General features: G+C 36.0%; 3 protein-coding genes across 5 annotated transcripts; 2 read left to right on the forward strand and 1 right to left on the reverse strand.

The window, feature by feature from the left end:
* The first annotated feature begins 1,765 nt into the window (after positions 1-1,765).
* Positions 1,766-3,452, forward strand: LOC111300862 (putative F-box protein At2g02030). 2 transcript variants are annotated; one of them, XM_089757859.1, is made up of 2 exons: positions 1,766-3,081; positions 3,163-3,452. In XM_089757859.1, exons 1-2 carry the CDS (start codon positions 2,034-2,036, stop codon positions 3,198-3,200), a joined length of 1,086 nt encoding a protein of 361 aa, XP_089613985.1. In that variant the 5' UTR covers positions 1,766-2,033; the 3' UTR covers positions 3,201-3,452. The 2 variants fall into 2 exon arrangements, with proteins under 2 accessions (XP_089613985.1, XP_022752197.2); XM_022896462.2 differs by having other exon boundaries at positions 1,766-3,451.
* Positions 3,453-4,703: 1,251 nt separating this feature from the next.
* LOC111309117 (ornithine transcarbamylase, chloroplastic-like) lies at positions 4,704-7,422 on the forward strand. Of its 2 annotated transcripts, none has more exons than XM_089758095.1 (5): positions 4,704-4,844; positions 5,272-5,598; positions 5,777-5,907; positions 6,722-7,010; positions 7,185-7,422. In XM_089758095.1, exons 2-5 carry the CDS (start codon positions 5,406-5,408, stop codon positions 7,202-7,204), a joined length of 633 nt encoding a protein of 210 aa, XP_089614221.1. In that variant the 5' UTR covers positions 4,704-4,844; positions 5,272-5,405; the 3' UTR covers positions 7,205-7,422. The 2 variants fall into 2 exon arrangements, with proteins under 2 accessions (XP_089614221.1, XP_089614222.1); XM_089758096.1 differs by having other exon boundaries at positions 5,807-5,907.
* On the reverse strand, positions 6,935-13,424 carry LOC111309055 (uncharacterized). The gene is made up of 8 exons (XM_022907914.2): positions 12,546-13,424; positions 8,695-12,229; positions 8,525-8,591; positions 8,326-8,423; positions 8,120-8,185; positions 7,935-8,024; positions 7,424-7,600; positions 6,935-7,259 (listed from the first exon to the last, which is right to left on the reverse strand). The coding sequence occupies exons 1-8, from the start codon at positions 12,869-12,871 to the stop codon at positions 7,224-7,226; spliced, it is 4,395 nt and encodes a 1,464-aa protein (XP_022763649.1). The 5' UTR covers positions 12,872-13,424; the 3' UTR covers positions 6,935-7,223.
* Positions 13,425-13,530: the final 106 nt, after the last annotated feature.

Here is a 13,530-nt window from a genome sequence, read left to right on the forward strand (position 1 = left end):
AGTAAAATAAAATAAAGAAAACAAAACCCTCATTTCTTTATTTGGATAAATATTTAATTTAAAGAAAGGAAAAGAGGTAACAATCAAATAACCTTTGATTTTTCTTATAAACTCAATTTTTTTAATACCTCAATTTGGAGGAAAAGCTTAGGAAAGAAAAGTTGAAAAAAAAAATTTATAAAAAGATTATTATGTCTATCTTTTTATTAATACTAAAAATCAAATAAAAAAAATCTAAGCAGATCACAATCATCCTATAATTTTTTTAAAGCCATTTTTTTTCAAGTAAGTTTCATATATATCTTTCAATATAAAATTTTTTTATAATTTTTTGATGATTTGATTTTGATGAATGGTTGAATATAAATAGATATATTTTTTGGGTTTATGAGATATCAGACTAACTCAAAATTCATCAATGTATATTTATAAAACATATTTCTGTTTCACTTTATTAAAAATCATTAATATAGTAACAATTGTGAGGTCAAACAAGATAGTAAACATATTATAGTTCAAGAATACTCTAAAATCACGAGCAATGAAAGTTTATAATTGAAAAAAATTATTATAATGAATTATTTTATTTTTTTTACTCTTTATCTAAATAATGATTATTAGAATTTCTTTTATTTTATTTATTTTATTAATTTTAATTATCCAAATAAAAATTACATATATTATTTTAAAAAAAAATATTAATATTTATCAAAACATAACTTAAAGCCTTTTTAAGTTAACTAGCACAAGATTTCTATTTACCTTGGAGCCTTTGATGCTGCAACTGCCACTGAAAGTGTGATGTTTACTAGATATTGTGAAATTGAATCAGATCTTTGATCGGACTACTGGAGAAGAAGATAGAAGAGGAGGAGGAGGGCCCATATGGATATGTTGCTACTGGCAGCTGCTGATGTAAGGGATTCGTATAAGAAACCTCGCACCCTAACAACCCAAATGCATTGAAGAAGGATTGATGGTGAACAATGTTCATACAGGGGCAGGATGGACCCCCAAGGCTGAATATGTTCATTTCTCTAGCTTCTACCTTCCCCATTCTTGGCAAGTGTAGATGGAGAACTTGAGCCCAAATCCCTCAATGCTACACAGGTATGACTTGTCGAAGGGACTTATGGAAAGTTGTTCTGTGGGCGCAAGAATCACATGGTTTACGTAGGAGCCTAACAACTTGAACTCAACATTTTGGACCGAAATTCATCAAATGAGCCCGAATTCTAGCGTTAGGGATTATATCTATGAGCTATGTAGCCCTTTCAATGGGTCTATTTTTCTCACCGCTACCTCATCGGCCTAGACCCAGGAAATATCAAGTGATTCAAGTCACATCTCCATAAAATTCTTTCACCCGTTAACGGAACAAGTGATTTTTAAATTATAATAAAATATTTAAATTATAAATTTATTAATTTATATATATTTATTTTTAATTTAATTTGTTTTAAATGATAATATATAATAGATATATAATTTTTTAAATATTATATTAATTAATAAATTTATAATTTAATTATTATATTAAATATTTATAAAATATTAAATATTATATTTAATATTTTAATATTATTAGTGCTATTCATTGGCATTACCGTAATTTTGATTTAGGATTGATATCGTTAGGTACTATAGGGGGGTCATTTTATCTTGACTCTTTTATTGTCGACCATTGACAGATTGAATTACTTTTTGAATGCCATTTATCGTTTCCCCGTTCAGGATTGTGGCTCTCCATTAAAATTTGCAACTGTCTATTAACAGAGTGGTAGGCTAGGTTGATGAAAGTTTTAAAAGCACCGAACTGGGAAAAAATACAATTCACTTTTTTTTTTTTTCTGCTTTTCTTCGGTCCAACAATTAATCATGTGGCGATCTGAAGAAAACAGTTGATTTCCATTCCAAGTAAACCACTAGTTTAATTGTAATATTTTTTTGTAAATCAAAGTAAAAGAACGGTACTCCCAAGGATTGTGCATGTATAAGTGGGAATAGAATTCCATCGAAAGAATCTTGCATCTATGGCTTCCATTCCAACCCCTATTATCTTTGACATTCTCGTTCGACTTCCAATAAAACCTCTAGCAAGATTCAAGAGCTTAAACAAGCTTTGTCGATCCTTCATCAAGGATCCACATTTTATCTATACCCACTTGAAGAACAGTACTGCGAGTAAAGTTAATGATCTTTGCTTAATCCTTTCATGCGTGGAGCATCTAAATCTTAACGGCATAATTCCCTTCCTCACCGTCAGAGCCGACATTGACGAGCAAGCAGTTGTTGAATTCTCTGCTCCTGTAAGTTTGGACTCCTACCAAGTTTTACCTTCTTGCAATGGTTTGGTTTGCTTTTATGGTCTCCATGGTTGTGTTCATGTTTGCAACCCCAGCACCAAAGACATAGTCAGACTCCCAGATATTGATGCTGAAGGCTTTCGATCTTTGAGCTGCGGCTTTGGCTTTGATGAAATGAGTGGTAAATATAAGGTCATTAAGTTTTTTGAGCCTCTGGAAGCAAACCCTTTTGTTGATAATCTCAACAGGATTGAAATATTTACCATGGGCAATGATTCTTGGAGGACTATAAGGTACCATTCTTGTTTTCGTTTTCTACATTACCAACCACCGGTGTTTGCTGGAGGGTTCTTTTACTGGATTAATGCAGCTGATTCTAATCCGGACGGTCCTTCTAGTTTTTCTATAGTTTCATTTGATATCGGAAATGAAATATTTGAAGCCATTTCTCCGCCAGAAAGTATTTCAGAAAAGAATTGGTTTAACTTATATCTAGTGGTATTGAGAGGGAAGCCATGCTTGGTGGACTTGGATTATGAATTGGATGAAGACAGGAAAAGAATGGACATCTGGATCTTCAAAAGCAATGTTGTTGAGAAGAAAGAGCATTGGGTGAAGGAAACTATTGTTCATCAATCAGAACCTATTGATTCAACTCGTCCGGTGGCGTTTGTCAATGGTGAGGAGATTTTACTCCATGGATTTATCAAAGGCCTGGGTCACTTGAACAGCTACAATCTGCAAACTGGTTGTTTTAGACAACTGAAGATCAAAGGTATTCCTTCGCAATATTGTTACACAAGTAATCATGTGGAAAGCCTTTCCCCGGTTGACCATTAATCCATGTGAAATCCAGGTGGTCTACAGTTAAGCATATATTCATCCAGGGTGTAGAATTGCCACAACAGTTGCAAAGTTGAGGATAAGATTTCTCTCCATCAAGTTTCCTTTTAGCTCGCAACTTAATATTTTTCATCTGATTATAATAAAGTTTTCCTCTTGCAACTTGCAAGTAATTTCCCTCTTTGTAAAGATTGGTCTGTGAAGATTATTTTGCTTTGCAAATTGCAACCTCATTCAAATAGTAGTCCCCCGCAATACTTTTCCTTAATCATTTTTCCCGAATGAAATGTTTTAAGAGTTTATCAATATTTTTATCCCTTAATGGCATTCATTTAAGGGTATTAATCTCCTGAAATAAAATTTTGGCATGAAAAACTCTACTTTTTCTACGTACTTACAGATATTTTTAGAGGAAAGCAGGGTCCAGTCTGCAGTGTGCAAATGGTTGGCTTTGGTCCTACTGGACCCAATCAGTATGGGCAAAACCCACTTCCCACAAGCTCTTGTTCTTAACCTTCAGACATCATAATTTCCATGGCAAAAGTGGAGGTCCCCCCATGGTACAATTATTTCAAAGACGGTAAAATCATGAATTATTCGAAAACAAACGTTACGTGGAGTGAATTTCTAGGTGCGGTGGAACCAACTACCAGTTAACATGTGAGGAGATCCATACTCAAAAGGAAAGTACAGCGACGAATACTATTATTGAATTATTAGTTTGGGCTTACCATTGGCATGTATTAAAGCTTAAATCTGAGGTTTGCATTAGGTTTTGTATGAAATAATGATTGTGAGTCTCCATTTTTATTTTAGTGATGGTGCCTGACTGGCTGTCTGATAGATAGATATGGTATAAAAATTACACGAATAAAATATATAAAAATATGATTTAAAATTTTAAAAATATTATAAATAAATTTAATAAAATTAATAAATTATATTTTATATTTTTATATTTATTTAATTGTGATATAAGATTTTTGTATAAAATATGATATAAATATAATATTTTAATTCAGTTCAATGAGAGTAAATTTTTAAATTAGAAAAATAGGATATTTTCATTTGTTTAAGATAATATTTTTTCTGTCTCAGTTTTTATTTATTTTTTAAATGATTCAAAATTATATATTTTTTACTTTTTAAAACATTTAAATCTCTTATTTTTATTTAAAATTACTTTTAATGATTTTTTAACTTTTTAAAATTAAAAATAATGAAATAATAAATTTATAAAAAAATTAAAAATTTAATCTTATATACATCAAAATTAAATTTTTAAAAAATTCCTTGAAACTCAATGCGAGATTATCAATTTGAGACGGAAAAAGTAGTATATTATTATTTAATTATAAATTTAGAAAATTTTTTAAATATTAGTAACATAAAAAGTATTTTTGATTTATTTAATTTTCGAAAAAAAATATATATATTTAAATACATGGAGAGGCCTGGACTGGCCCTTAGCTTTTTGGCCTTTCCCACCAAAAATAATGGCGGCGATCTCTGGCCACTGCACATTCAGAACACACAACTTCCCACTCTCTGCCACCGGCTCCTTCTCCTTCTCCGGCGGAGCTCTCCGATCTTTTCGCATTTCATTCGCTTCTCCTACGTCAGTCCGCCGAAACCACATCTCTAGCCAGGCCTCCTCTTCCACGTCACCACCTTCTTCCTCCGTCAATGGGACAGGTTCGTTTTTTCTTTTCGCCTTCAGTCTTTTGGCTAACTACCCTTTGTTTCGAAATTGGATAAGCAGTTTCTCACGATTTGTTTGGGAAGTTAATTTGGTGATTGTGCATGGAATTTAGGGTTTGCATGTTGCTATAATTTTGACCTAATAATGGAAATGTTCATTAGATAAATAAATTTTTATGTTTTTCAATAATGTAGGCTTTATATGCTTCTCTATAATTAAAATTTTGAATTTTCCTATAAAAAAAAAGCTTTTGAATTTTTAGTATTTTTTCTTTATTGGCTAAAATTGGTTAGAATATGGAATTAATCAAATACTGAATGTATCAAAAACTCTTGCAAGTTCAAATTTTTGAATGCAAAGATTGCATAGAATTGACATTAGTTTATTGGACTCTTCTTCATTTTGTTTGTTATTTTATAGCAAAAGGGGAGATGAAGGATTTTTTTGCATATTGGAAACGTTGATAAAGCCTCCATATTGAAGATATTAGACAGGGCTGAAGAGGTCAATGCTCTGCTAAGATCAGGTCGTTTGTTCCATTTAAGGGGAAGACTATGGCCATGATTTTTGAGAAGCCATCAATGAGGATAAGGGTTTCATTTGAGACTGGGTTTTTCTTGTTTGGAGGTCATGCTATATATTTGGGTCTGAATGATATCCAGATGGGTAAACCTGAGGAAACTCGTGACGTTTATCTTGCTATAATGACATTATTGTGGCACGTGTCTTTGCTCATCAGGTATGATGGTGAGTTTTTTCTTTCAAGTAATTATATCCAAGGGTGGTGTTATTTGAAGGCCATAAAGGGAAGCAGAGGATTGCTTTAAAGTTCATATATTTGATGCACTTTTTTAATGAGAAACTTTTTAATTTTTGTAAAATTTTATGCTTAAAGATGCAATTTGGTTATCTTTTCTGTCACCAGACATTCTTGATTTGGCTGAATTTGCTACAGTACCTGTTGTTAATGGCTTGACCGATTATAAGTACCCTTGTCAAATTATGGCTGATTCTCGCACAATTATTGAACACATTGGCTGGTTGGAAGGAACAAAGGTGTCTTTACTAACTATTTCACCTTTGTTTGCTGGCTTCTATATTGTGAATCTAATATCCGGTTGTATGATTTAACTGTGGTTTGATATGAATGCAAATTTCATGTTGTCTATGTCGGGGGTGGAAACAATATTGTGCACTCTTGGCTGTTGCTGGCTTCAGTTGTTCCTTTCCATTTTGTCTGCACCTGCCCTATAGGGTTTGAGCCTGATAAAGGGACTGTTGAGAAGGCACAACAAGCTGGGATCAGCAAGATTGAGATTACAAATGATCCAAAGGAAGCACTTAAAGATGCTGATGTTGTATATTCAGATGTGTGGGCTAGTATGGGGCAAAAGGAAGAGGCTGCCAATTGTCATCAAGTGTTTCAAGGATTTCAGCTGTGTTTTAGCAAAAGATTCGTTCAATATATTGATATCAACATTGTCATTAAGTGATAGGGAAGCTAAGTTCATACTGCCATTCCTAATTGATCCCAATATTGGGTTTGACTATGCCATCTCCAACTGCTTGATTCAGATCATGCTGCGAAATTTATAATGAGAAGTTCTCTGCCTGAATTATGATTGAGCTGGTTGTGTGGATTTTAATTAGATTTTTGAATTATACATACCTTAACATGAAGTGGCTGCTTCTCATAGTCAATCATCTTTTTATCTATTATTAATGATTCAGTTCTAGAGTGGAGCAACCTTCTGCATTATCTTACCTAATCTCCATGCCCTTGTTTATTCATTTTGCTCATCCAATTTCTTGCCTTGTCTGTCAATCTCAATCATGTTTACGTCTTGATTGATTTGCATACACAATGCAGATTGATGAAGCTCTTATGAAGATACAGGCCCCAAAGCTTATTTCATGCATTATTTGCCTGCAGAAAGTGGAGTTAAAAGTGACTGCGTCTGATGGTTGCATCGTCTTCCCACAAGCAGAAAATCGAATGCATGCACAAAATGCTACAATGCTTCATCTACTTGGTATGATTTCATGGCAATGTTGCATTCTTAAAGGCAAGTGCTTCAATGTTTGCATGAAAATCAACTACGGTGTGTTACTTCTGGAATTCCACTTTTCAGATCAGATTCGAACTCAAAAACCTTTGAGTTGAGTTTCTAACTTCTTTCATGGGTATTAGGGCATTGAAACTTTTAATTCTGGTTTAAATTTATCAAATATTTTCATCCAATTTCAATAGCAGTACATTGCTAGACTGTCAATAATCTGTTACCAACATCTTTCTCTCTTGGGCAACTAAATGTCCTTTCTTCGTGTACTAGGGAGGGAACCATCATTGTAGCCTCCACGAAAGTGAATCTCTACCGTTCTTCTGCACTAAATTTGTTCCACGCGTCCTGGGGATTAAACAGAATTGGGATCATATAAAAGTTAAATGCAAATCATTTTGTAATGGGATTGTACGGTAAGAATGTGATAAAAACGACTGAAATTTTCTCTTTTGTTTTCTCGTTTCCTTCACTTTGTATAAGAAATAAATTACTTAAGAGTTGAGCCAAACCTTTAGAAGATCAAAAACTTTCTCACAAGTGTATTTTTGCTGTGTGCTTGCACCTCGTTGCTGCAACTTGTCAGGATGAACACAAAGCGTAGCTTTTCTGTATGCTTTCTTTACGGCTGCAGTGGCTATGACATCTGTCAGTGGTATCGGCTGCCAACCGCTATCTGGGCCAAGGATCTGCCGGCAATGTAAAATTTCACTTAAACGAAAAGCCCCTTAGCAGCAAAGCCGAAAGCTTAACTCCCTCCGACGACAATTTCACATACATATATGCCCATATAAATTATCAAAGATCTAATCCTATGATCCTATGATACTTTTCCACAATATTTATTCACACTATCAGAAACTAAACTAAAACTAATAGCAATTGGGAAGGAAAACCTCGGCCAATCCAGAGACCAGGGCCACTGATCCAAGTGTTGTCCTAAATGGATAACGATATATAATAGAAGCAGAATGATTCATGTGGAGAGAAACTTATGTACACAAATGAAAAGCTGTTACATACGTATTGTAATGTAGATAGTAGTGCACGAATATTTCCCTGCTTCCCACTTGACCACCTTTTGACTTCAGCATCCAGAGTTTCCGCTAACCTCTGCAATATAAATTAGGATCCAAACTGTTAGACAAGAACCGAAGCCTTCCTCATAATTGCAAAGGATTTCTAATTTCATTTGAATGGATATTTACATTTCTTTCAGCTTGTTCTTTCTGAGCAAGAATATCACGCTTGTTCTTCTCTGCAAGAGCTTTGGCCTGGAAAAACCCAACCCACAAAAAGAAAAAAGGTGAGCTTTTCAACTATCTGGAAATAATTGTGCTGACATCCTCAACAGGGGTTAGGGGGTGGGGTAAGAAAAAGGGATAGTCGAGAACAAAGAGAGCAGAAGACATACTGCTCGTTCTGCCGTCCTTTGATGCTTTTCCAAGTCAACTTTACATCTTTGAGTTAACTCACCAGTAGCTCGATCCAACCCCTCAGATGAGTTTGAACCTTCATGAAGCAAAATAGAGATGATTCAGGATTCAAGATTTTTTTTCCCCCAAATAAGTAATCTAATATTCATAATTTTTTTCCCCTTTTTTGCTACGTACCACTCTGATTTGTAGAATCAGGATATTTGCCAGTTGCAGGAGGACATGAGCCTTTGTAATGTGAGTCCTGCAAAAGATTCTATTAATCATTTCTTTGCCCTTCCATTCCATCCAAAAACAAGCTCCAAAATTAACAGGAAAGATAAATGCATGAACAAAGAGACACTCACATTAGATTGGAAACTCTGCTTTGCATCAGAGAACTTTTCAGCCTGTTTTCTGGCTCCAAAGGAAGCCTTCTCGGACAACGCTTTCTCTAGGGCACGCTGCCGGGCCTCTGCAGTTGCTCTCTCTACCGCAGCACGCTCAGCTTTAAGTTTGGCTTCCATAATAGTCTTATCATTGGCCCCTGCAGAAGGTTTGGTGGACTCTCCTTGGGCTTCACGCCCTACCTTACGCCGTGCTTCTACATTTGTTCTTCCAGCGACAGCCCTTTCACGGGCTTCTGCAAAGGCTCTTTCACGAGCTTCACGAATTGCTCTTTCAACAGCTATTCTCTCCTTTTCTCTTTCCCTTTCCCTCTCTTTTGTTTCATCTACTCTTCTTTGTTGTTCCTTCACTAGCTTAACTTCTCCCTGACAAGAAATTTTGGTTTCCCTCTCTTCCTTCATCAAGGTTTCATGATGACTCTCATTGTATTCTGCACTTTGGCTTGTTTCAGTGTCATAAGCTACGTGTGTGGTTTCAAGTTTCTCTCCAAATTTACAATGTAGCTGAGAATCAACCAACCTTTCCTCATCAGAGAATTCAAAGTTATACTTGTTCTCTTCTTGTTTCAACCCAAATTCAGCCTCCCTGGCGTCTTCTTCTGATTCACAAACCAGTTCTTCAACATTCTTTTCCATGGCCCAGATTATTTCACACTCTCTGGAATGCTGCTCATATTGGTTTTGCTCAAAAGTTACGTCTGCTGTATCAATATCTATATCGCACCTGTAAAAATCAAAAGCCTCCTTTGTATTTTCCTTTTGCTGCTCAATCTCATTGAGTTTCAAGTTGCTTTCAACCAAGTCAGCCTTATCAAATGCTAGGCTTTCCTCCAAGTCATTATCTACTTCAACTGCTTCTGAATCTCTTCTAGTTTCTTTACATTCACTATAAGCTTTACTTCCTTCTGCTATCCCTCCATTTTCTTCATTTACAAGCAGCTCGGCAGTCATTTCACTGCTGTCTTCATTAATTGAGGGTTCAAGAATTTCACCTAGGTTGTTGATTTCATTGTCATCGTATTCATCATTAGCTGCTTCATGATCTTCCTGACAGCATTCTATAACATCTTCTCTTGCTTCTGTCATCTCATCTGCTTTTTGATCAGTCTGTTTTTGCATCTCTTCAGTTCCCAGCCTCTCAGGAGCCTCTTTTTCACTGCTGTCTTCATTAATTGAGGGTTCCAGAGTTTCACATAGGTTGTTGCTTTCATTGTGATCGAATTCATCATTAGCTGCTTCAAGATCTTCGTGACAGCATTCTATAGCCTCTTCTATTGCTTCTGTCATCTCATCTGCTTTTTGATCAGTCTGTTTTTGCATCTCTTCAGTTCCCAGCCTCTCAGGAGCCTCTTTTTCACTGCCGTCTTCATTAATTGAGGGTTCCAGAGTTTCACATAGGTTGTTGATTTCATTGTCATTGTGTTCATCATTAGCTGCTTCAAGATCTTCCTGACAGCATTCTATAGCATCTTCTCTTGCTTCTGTCATCTCATCTGCTTTTTTATCACTCTGTTTTTGCATCTCTTCAGTTCCCAGCCTCTCAAGAGCCTCTTTTTGTCCCTCCTCCACCGCTTCTATCTGATAAGCATCTTTAAACAAATCTGCATTCTCTTCAGCCTCCATAAATTCCTCATTCCCCATCTGATAAGCATCTTTAAACAATTCTTCATTCTCTTCCGCCTCCATAAATACCTCATTCCCCAATGAATCACTGTTTTCTTCAAGTCTCCTCTTCCTTTCTTCGTCATAATCAAAATCAATATGCCTAAGATCAATTATTTCTGGATTCTCCATTTTGTCTGATATCTGCTCATTGTCTTCTCTATTGCAAGCATCTTCTTCTTCTTCTTCATTGTTTTCTTCTGGTGCACGAGCCTCTTTATGTTCCCTCTGTTCACTCTCCAGTTCCAATATCTCAAAAGCCTCTTCATATATCTTCTCAAACTCTTTCCGTATAGACACATCTTGTAGTAGCATCTCATTCTCTTCCTTCTCAAAAACATCTCTTAAAGCAGAACCATTTTCTTCCTGTTTAAGCATATGCTTGTATTTCTCCTCCGTATCTACCCATTCCTGAGCAACTGCTGGTCTCTCCAGATTATCAGTATCCTTTAATTCTTGCATTTCAATTTTTCTCTCATCTTCTGTCGGTTTCTCTGGATCTTTCAATTTTCTTTCACAATTCTCTTCAGTTTCTTCCCAATGCTCAGAAAATCTTAGTTCAGTTTCTTCTTTCCGATCATCAAACTCTACATCTGGCTTCAATTTGTGCAGACATGCTTCCTTACGGCATAACTCTTTTGATGCATCTGGTTTCCTCTCATACTCCTGTGCATCTTCAACATGTTTTGATTTCTCACCATATTTTTCTGGTTTTTCAATGATTTTCATCTCTTCTCCTTCATAATTATTCAGAGCCTGCATTGCATCATCTTCTCTTTCTCCCTCTTTTACTGCTTCCATTTTTTCCACTTCTTGCCTGCAATCAGCTTGTGATGACATGAAATTCTTAGCATAAGTTCCTCCTGCAGCTTCCCTGGCAATGAAACTTTTCTCCCTCTCTTCTGATTCAACGGCCACTTGGCAAACTTTCATCACATTTTGCTTTCCTACTCCAGCAGAAGTTTGTACAGACAATATCTTTTCACATGTCTCCTGAGCCTTATCTTGACTGAAATTATTTTGTTTGACAGTATCTTTACCCATCGTTCTTTCCTTAGCTTTCAAACTACCATTAAAGCTTGGTTTGCCATGACCTATATGACCTTTTCTTCTTTCCATCATTTCTTTTGCGATTTTTAACCTGGCTTGGGCCTCCTCTATCGCCTTCTTCACTGCAGCTGCAGAAGTAGCAGCAACTGAATTTGCATCCACTTCATCATCAAAGTAAGGGGGAGTCAAAACACCTGCATCATCATCTAAAGAATGACTCCTGGATACCCAGAACTTCAAAGAATTACGTTTACTACCACCCATGTTATTTAACATGCTTGAAGCTCGTGTCACTTTCGAAGGAGGTGTTCTACGGCCAACATCATTAGAACCAAATAATACATCATTAAAATCATATCCATTACTTCTAGATTCGCTATGCAATTCATTAACACCTTTCGAAGTCTGTTTATTAACACCACTAGGTGGAACATTGGACACCGGTTTCTTACACTGCAAGCCTTCCATTACCCTCTCACCAAAATTGTTGGTCTGGCATGGCTCATTTACAACAGAGGGAACTGGCTTGTCACTTGATGGAGTGATTCTTTCATCAACTAAACAAATGTAACCAGGAACAGCATGAAGCTGAGCTACATGTGTTGTTCCATTTGTCCCATTTTTGCTTCCAGGGCTGCTTTTATTAATTGACATTTTGAACTGCTTCACACCATTACCAGATTCATGGTAGGTTTGATCACCCGACAAAACTTGATTCCCCACAGGAATGGTCGAAGGATACGAGAATGACCCCTCTGAATCTGATCTTGTCTCAGTTGGTGTCCTACAAATTCAATTAACTCGGGTTCAATCTTTCCACATATAAAAGCTAACAATAACACTTTCTAATAAATTTAGAATTCCACAATGGGCTCAAATTAAAACTTTTTTTAAAAGAACAAGGCCATAGAGTTCCAATACAGCTGTTCTCAATCATCAAACCTCGTAACAAACAGTTTAAACAAGAAGGGTGTGTTTCGTCTTCGGTAAGCCATGAAAGGTATTACCTCTGCATAAAAAGGTAACTTCTTTCAACTTCCAAACACGCCCTATCACCTTATTGGCTTTCTTAAAAGAAAAAAAGAAAAAAAAAAACTTACTTTTTATCTCTTGCTGGCTTAGCAATGAATTCATCATGAGAAACAACAAAATCAAAGTCTCCAAAACTGCCAAAAATGTTGGAATAATCAAGTTTCGAGCTCGAAACATCGACTGAGAACTTCCTCTCGTTCAGCTCAGGAGCATCAAGAACCGGAATCGAAGAACCGGAACCGCCACCAAATATCTCCTCATAATCTTCAACTCTCGATCCTACCTTACTTTGACCACCAAAAACGCCGTCGTACATGTTTTTACCGTTGAAGCTGTGACCATTACTAAGTTTCTTAGAGAAAGCCGTAGCAGCCGAAGCTCTCTGGTATTCCATTGGAATCAAAAAAAGAAAAAAACAAACTTTAGGGTTTGTTTTTCAGATCAGCAGAGAAAAAAATGGTGTGCAGAGTACAAGACACGGAAAGGAGAAGACTGAGGACGAGAAAATGAAACGAGAAAATGAGGAGAAGAAGAAAAATATATTTATAAAATGGGGTATATTTGTCAGTGTACGACATTCAAGAAAAAAGAAAGAAAGGGCCGATAGTTGAACAAGATGGAGGGAAAGATCAAACCAAAGTGACCGGCAGTAGCCGGTGGAGTGTTGTGAGACTGAGAGGTGAGTGAGTTTACATCTGGCTGTCACTATTCAGTTTTGTCTGTTGTCGTTTTACCAGAATGTCTTCCTTCCAGGTTACAACCTGCCACCAATCATCGACGCCGACCCGGTGGTCAATTAAGGATAGTTTGGGCATTTTGTGTGAGATGACAGAGGTAGTTTTGGAAGTATGAAACTAGGAATTGTGAAAATGGCTTCATGTTCCAAAGCAAACAGCTGTTGGCTGCTCTGGGACAAAATTTGAAAATTTTTGTTTCTAATTTGGTTTGACAATTTTTTTTAACTCATATGATTAATATATATATTTATATAAGGCAATTACTTAACAATCCAATCCTCAATAATGAGAAAGACGGAATCCCCCTGATCCGCTA

The sequence above is a fragment of the Durio zibethinus genome, chromosome 3 (assembly GCF_047325235.1).
Source record: "Durio zibethinus cultivar Kanyao isolate XHJ-2024 chromosome 3, ASM4732523v1, whole genome shotgun sequence".
Lineage (NCBI taxonomy): Eukaryota > Viridiplantae > Streptophyta > Magnoliopsida > Malvales > Malvaceae > Durio > Durio zibethinus.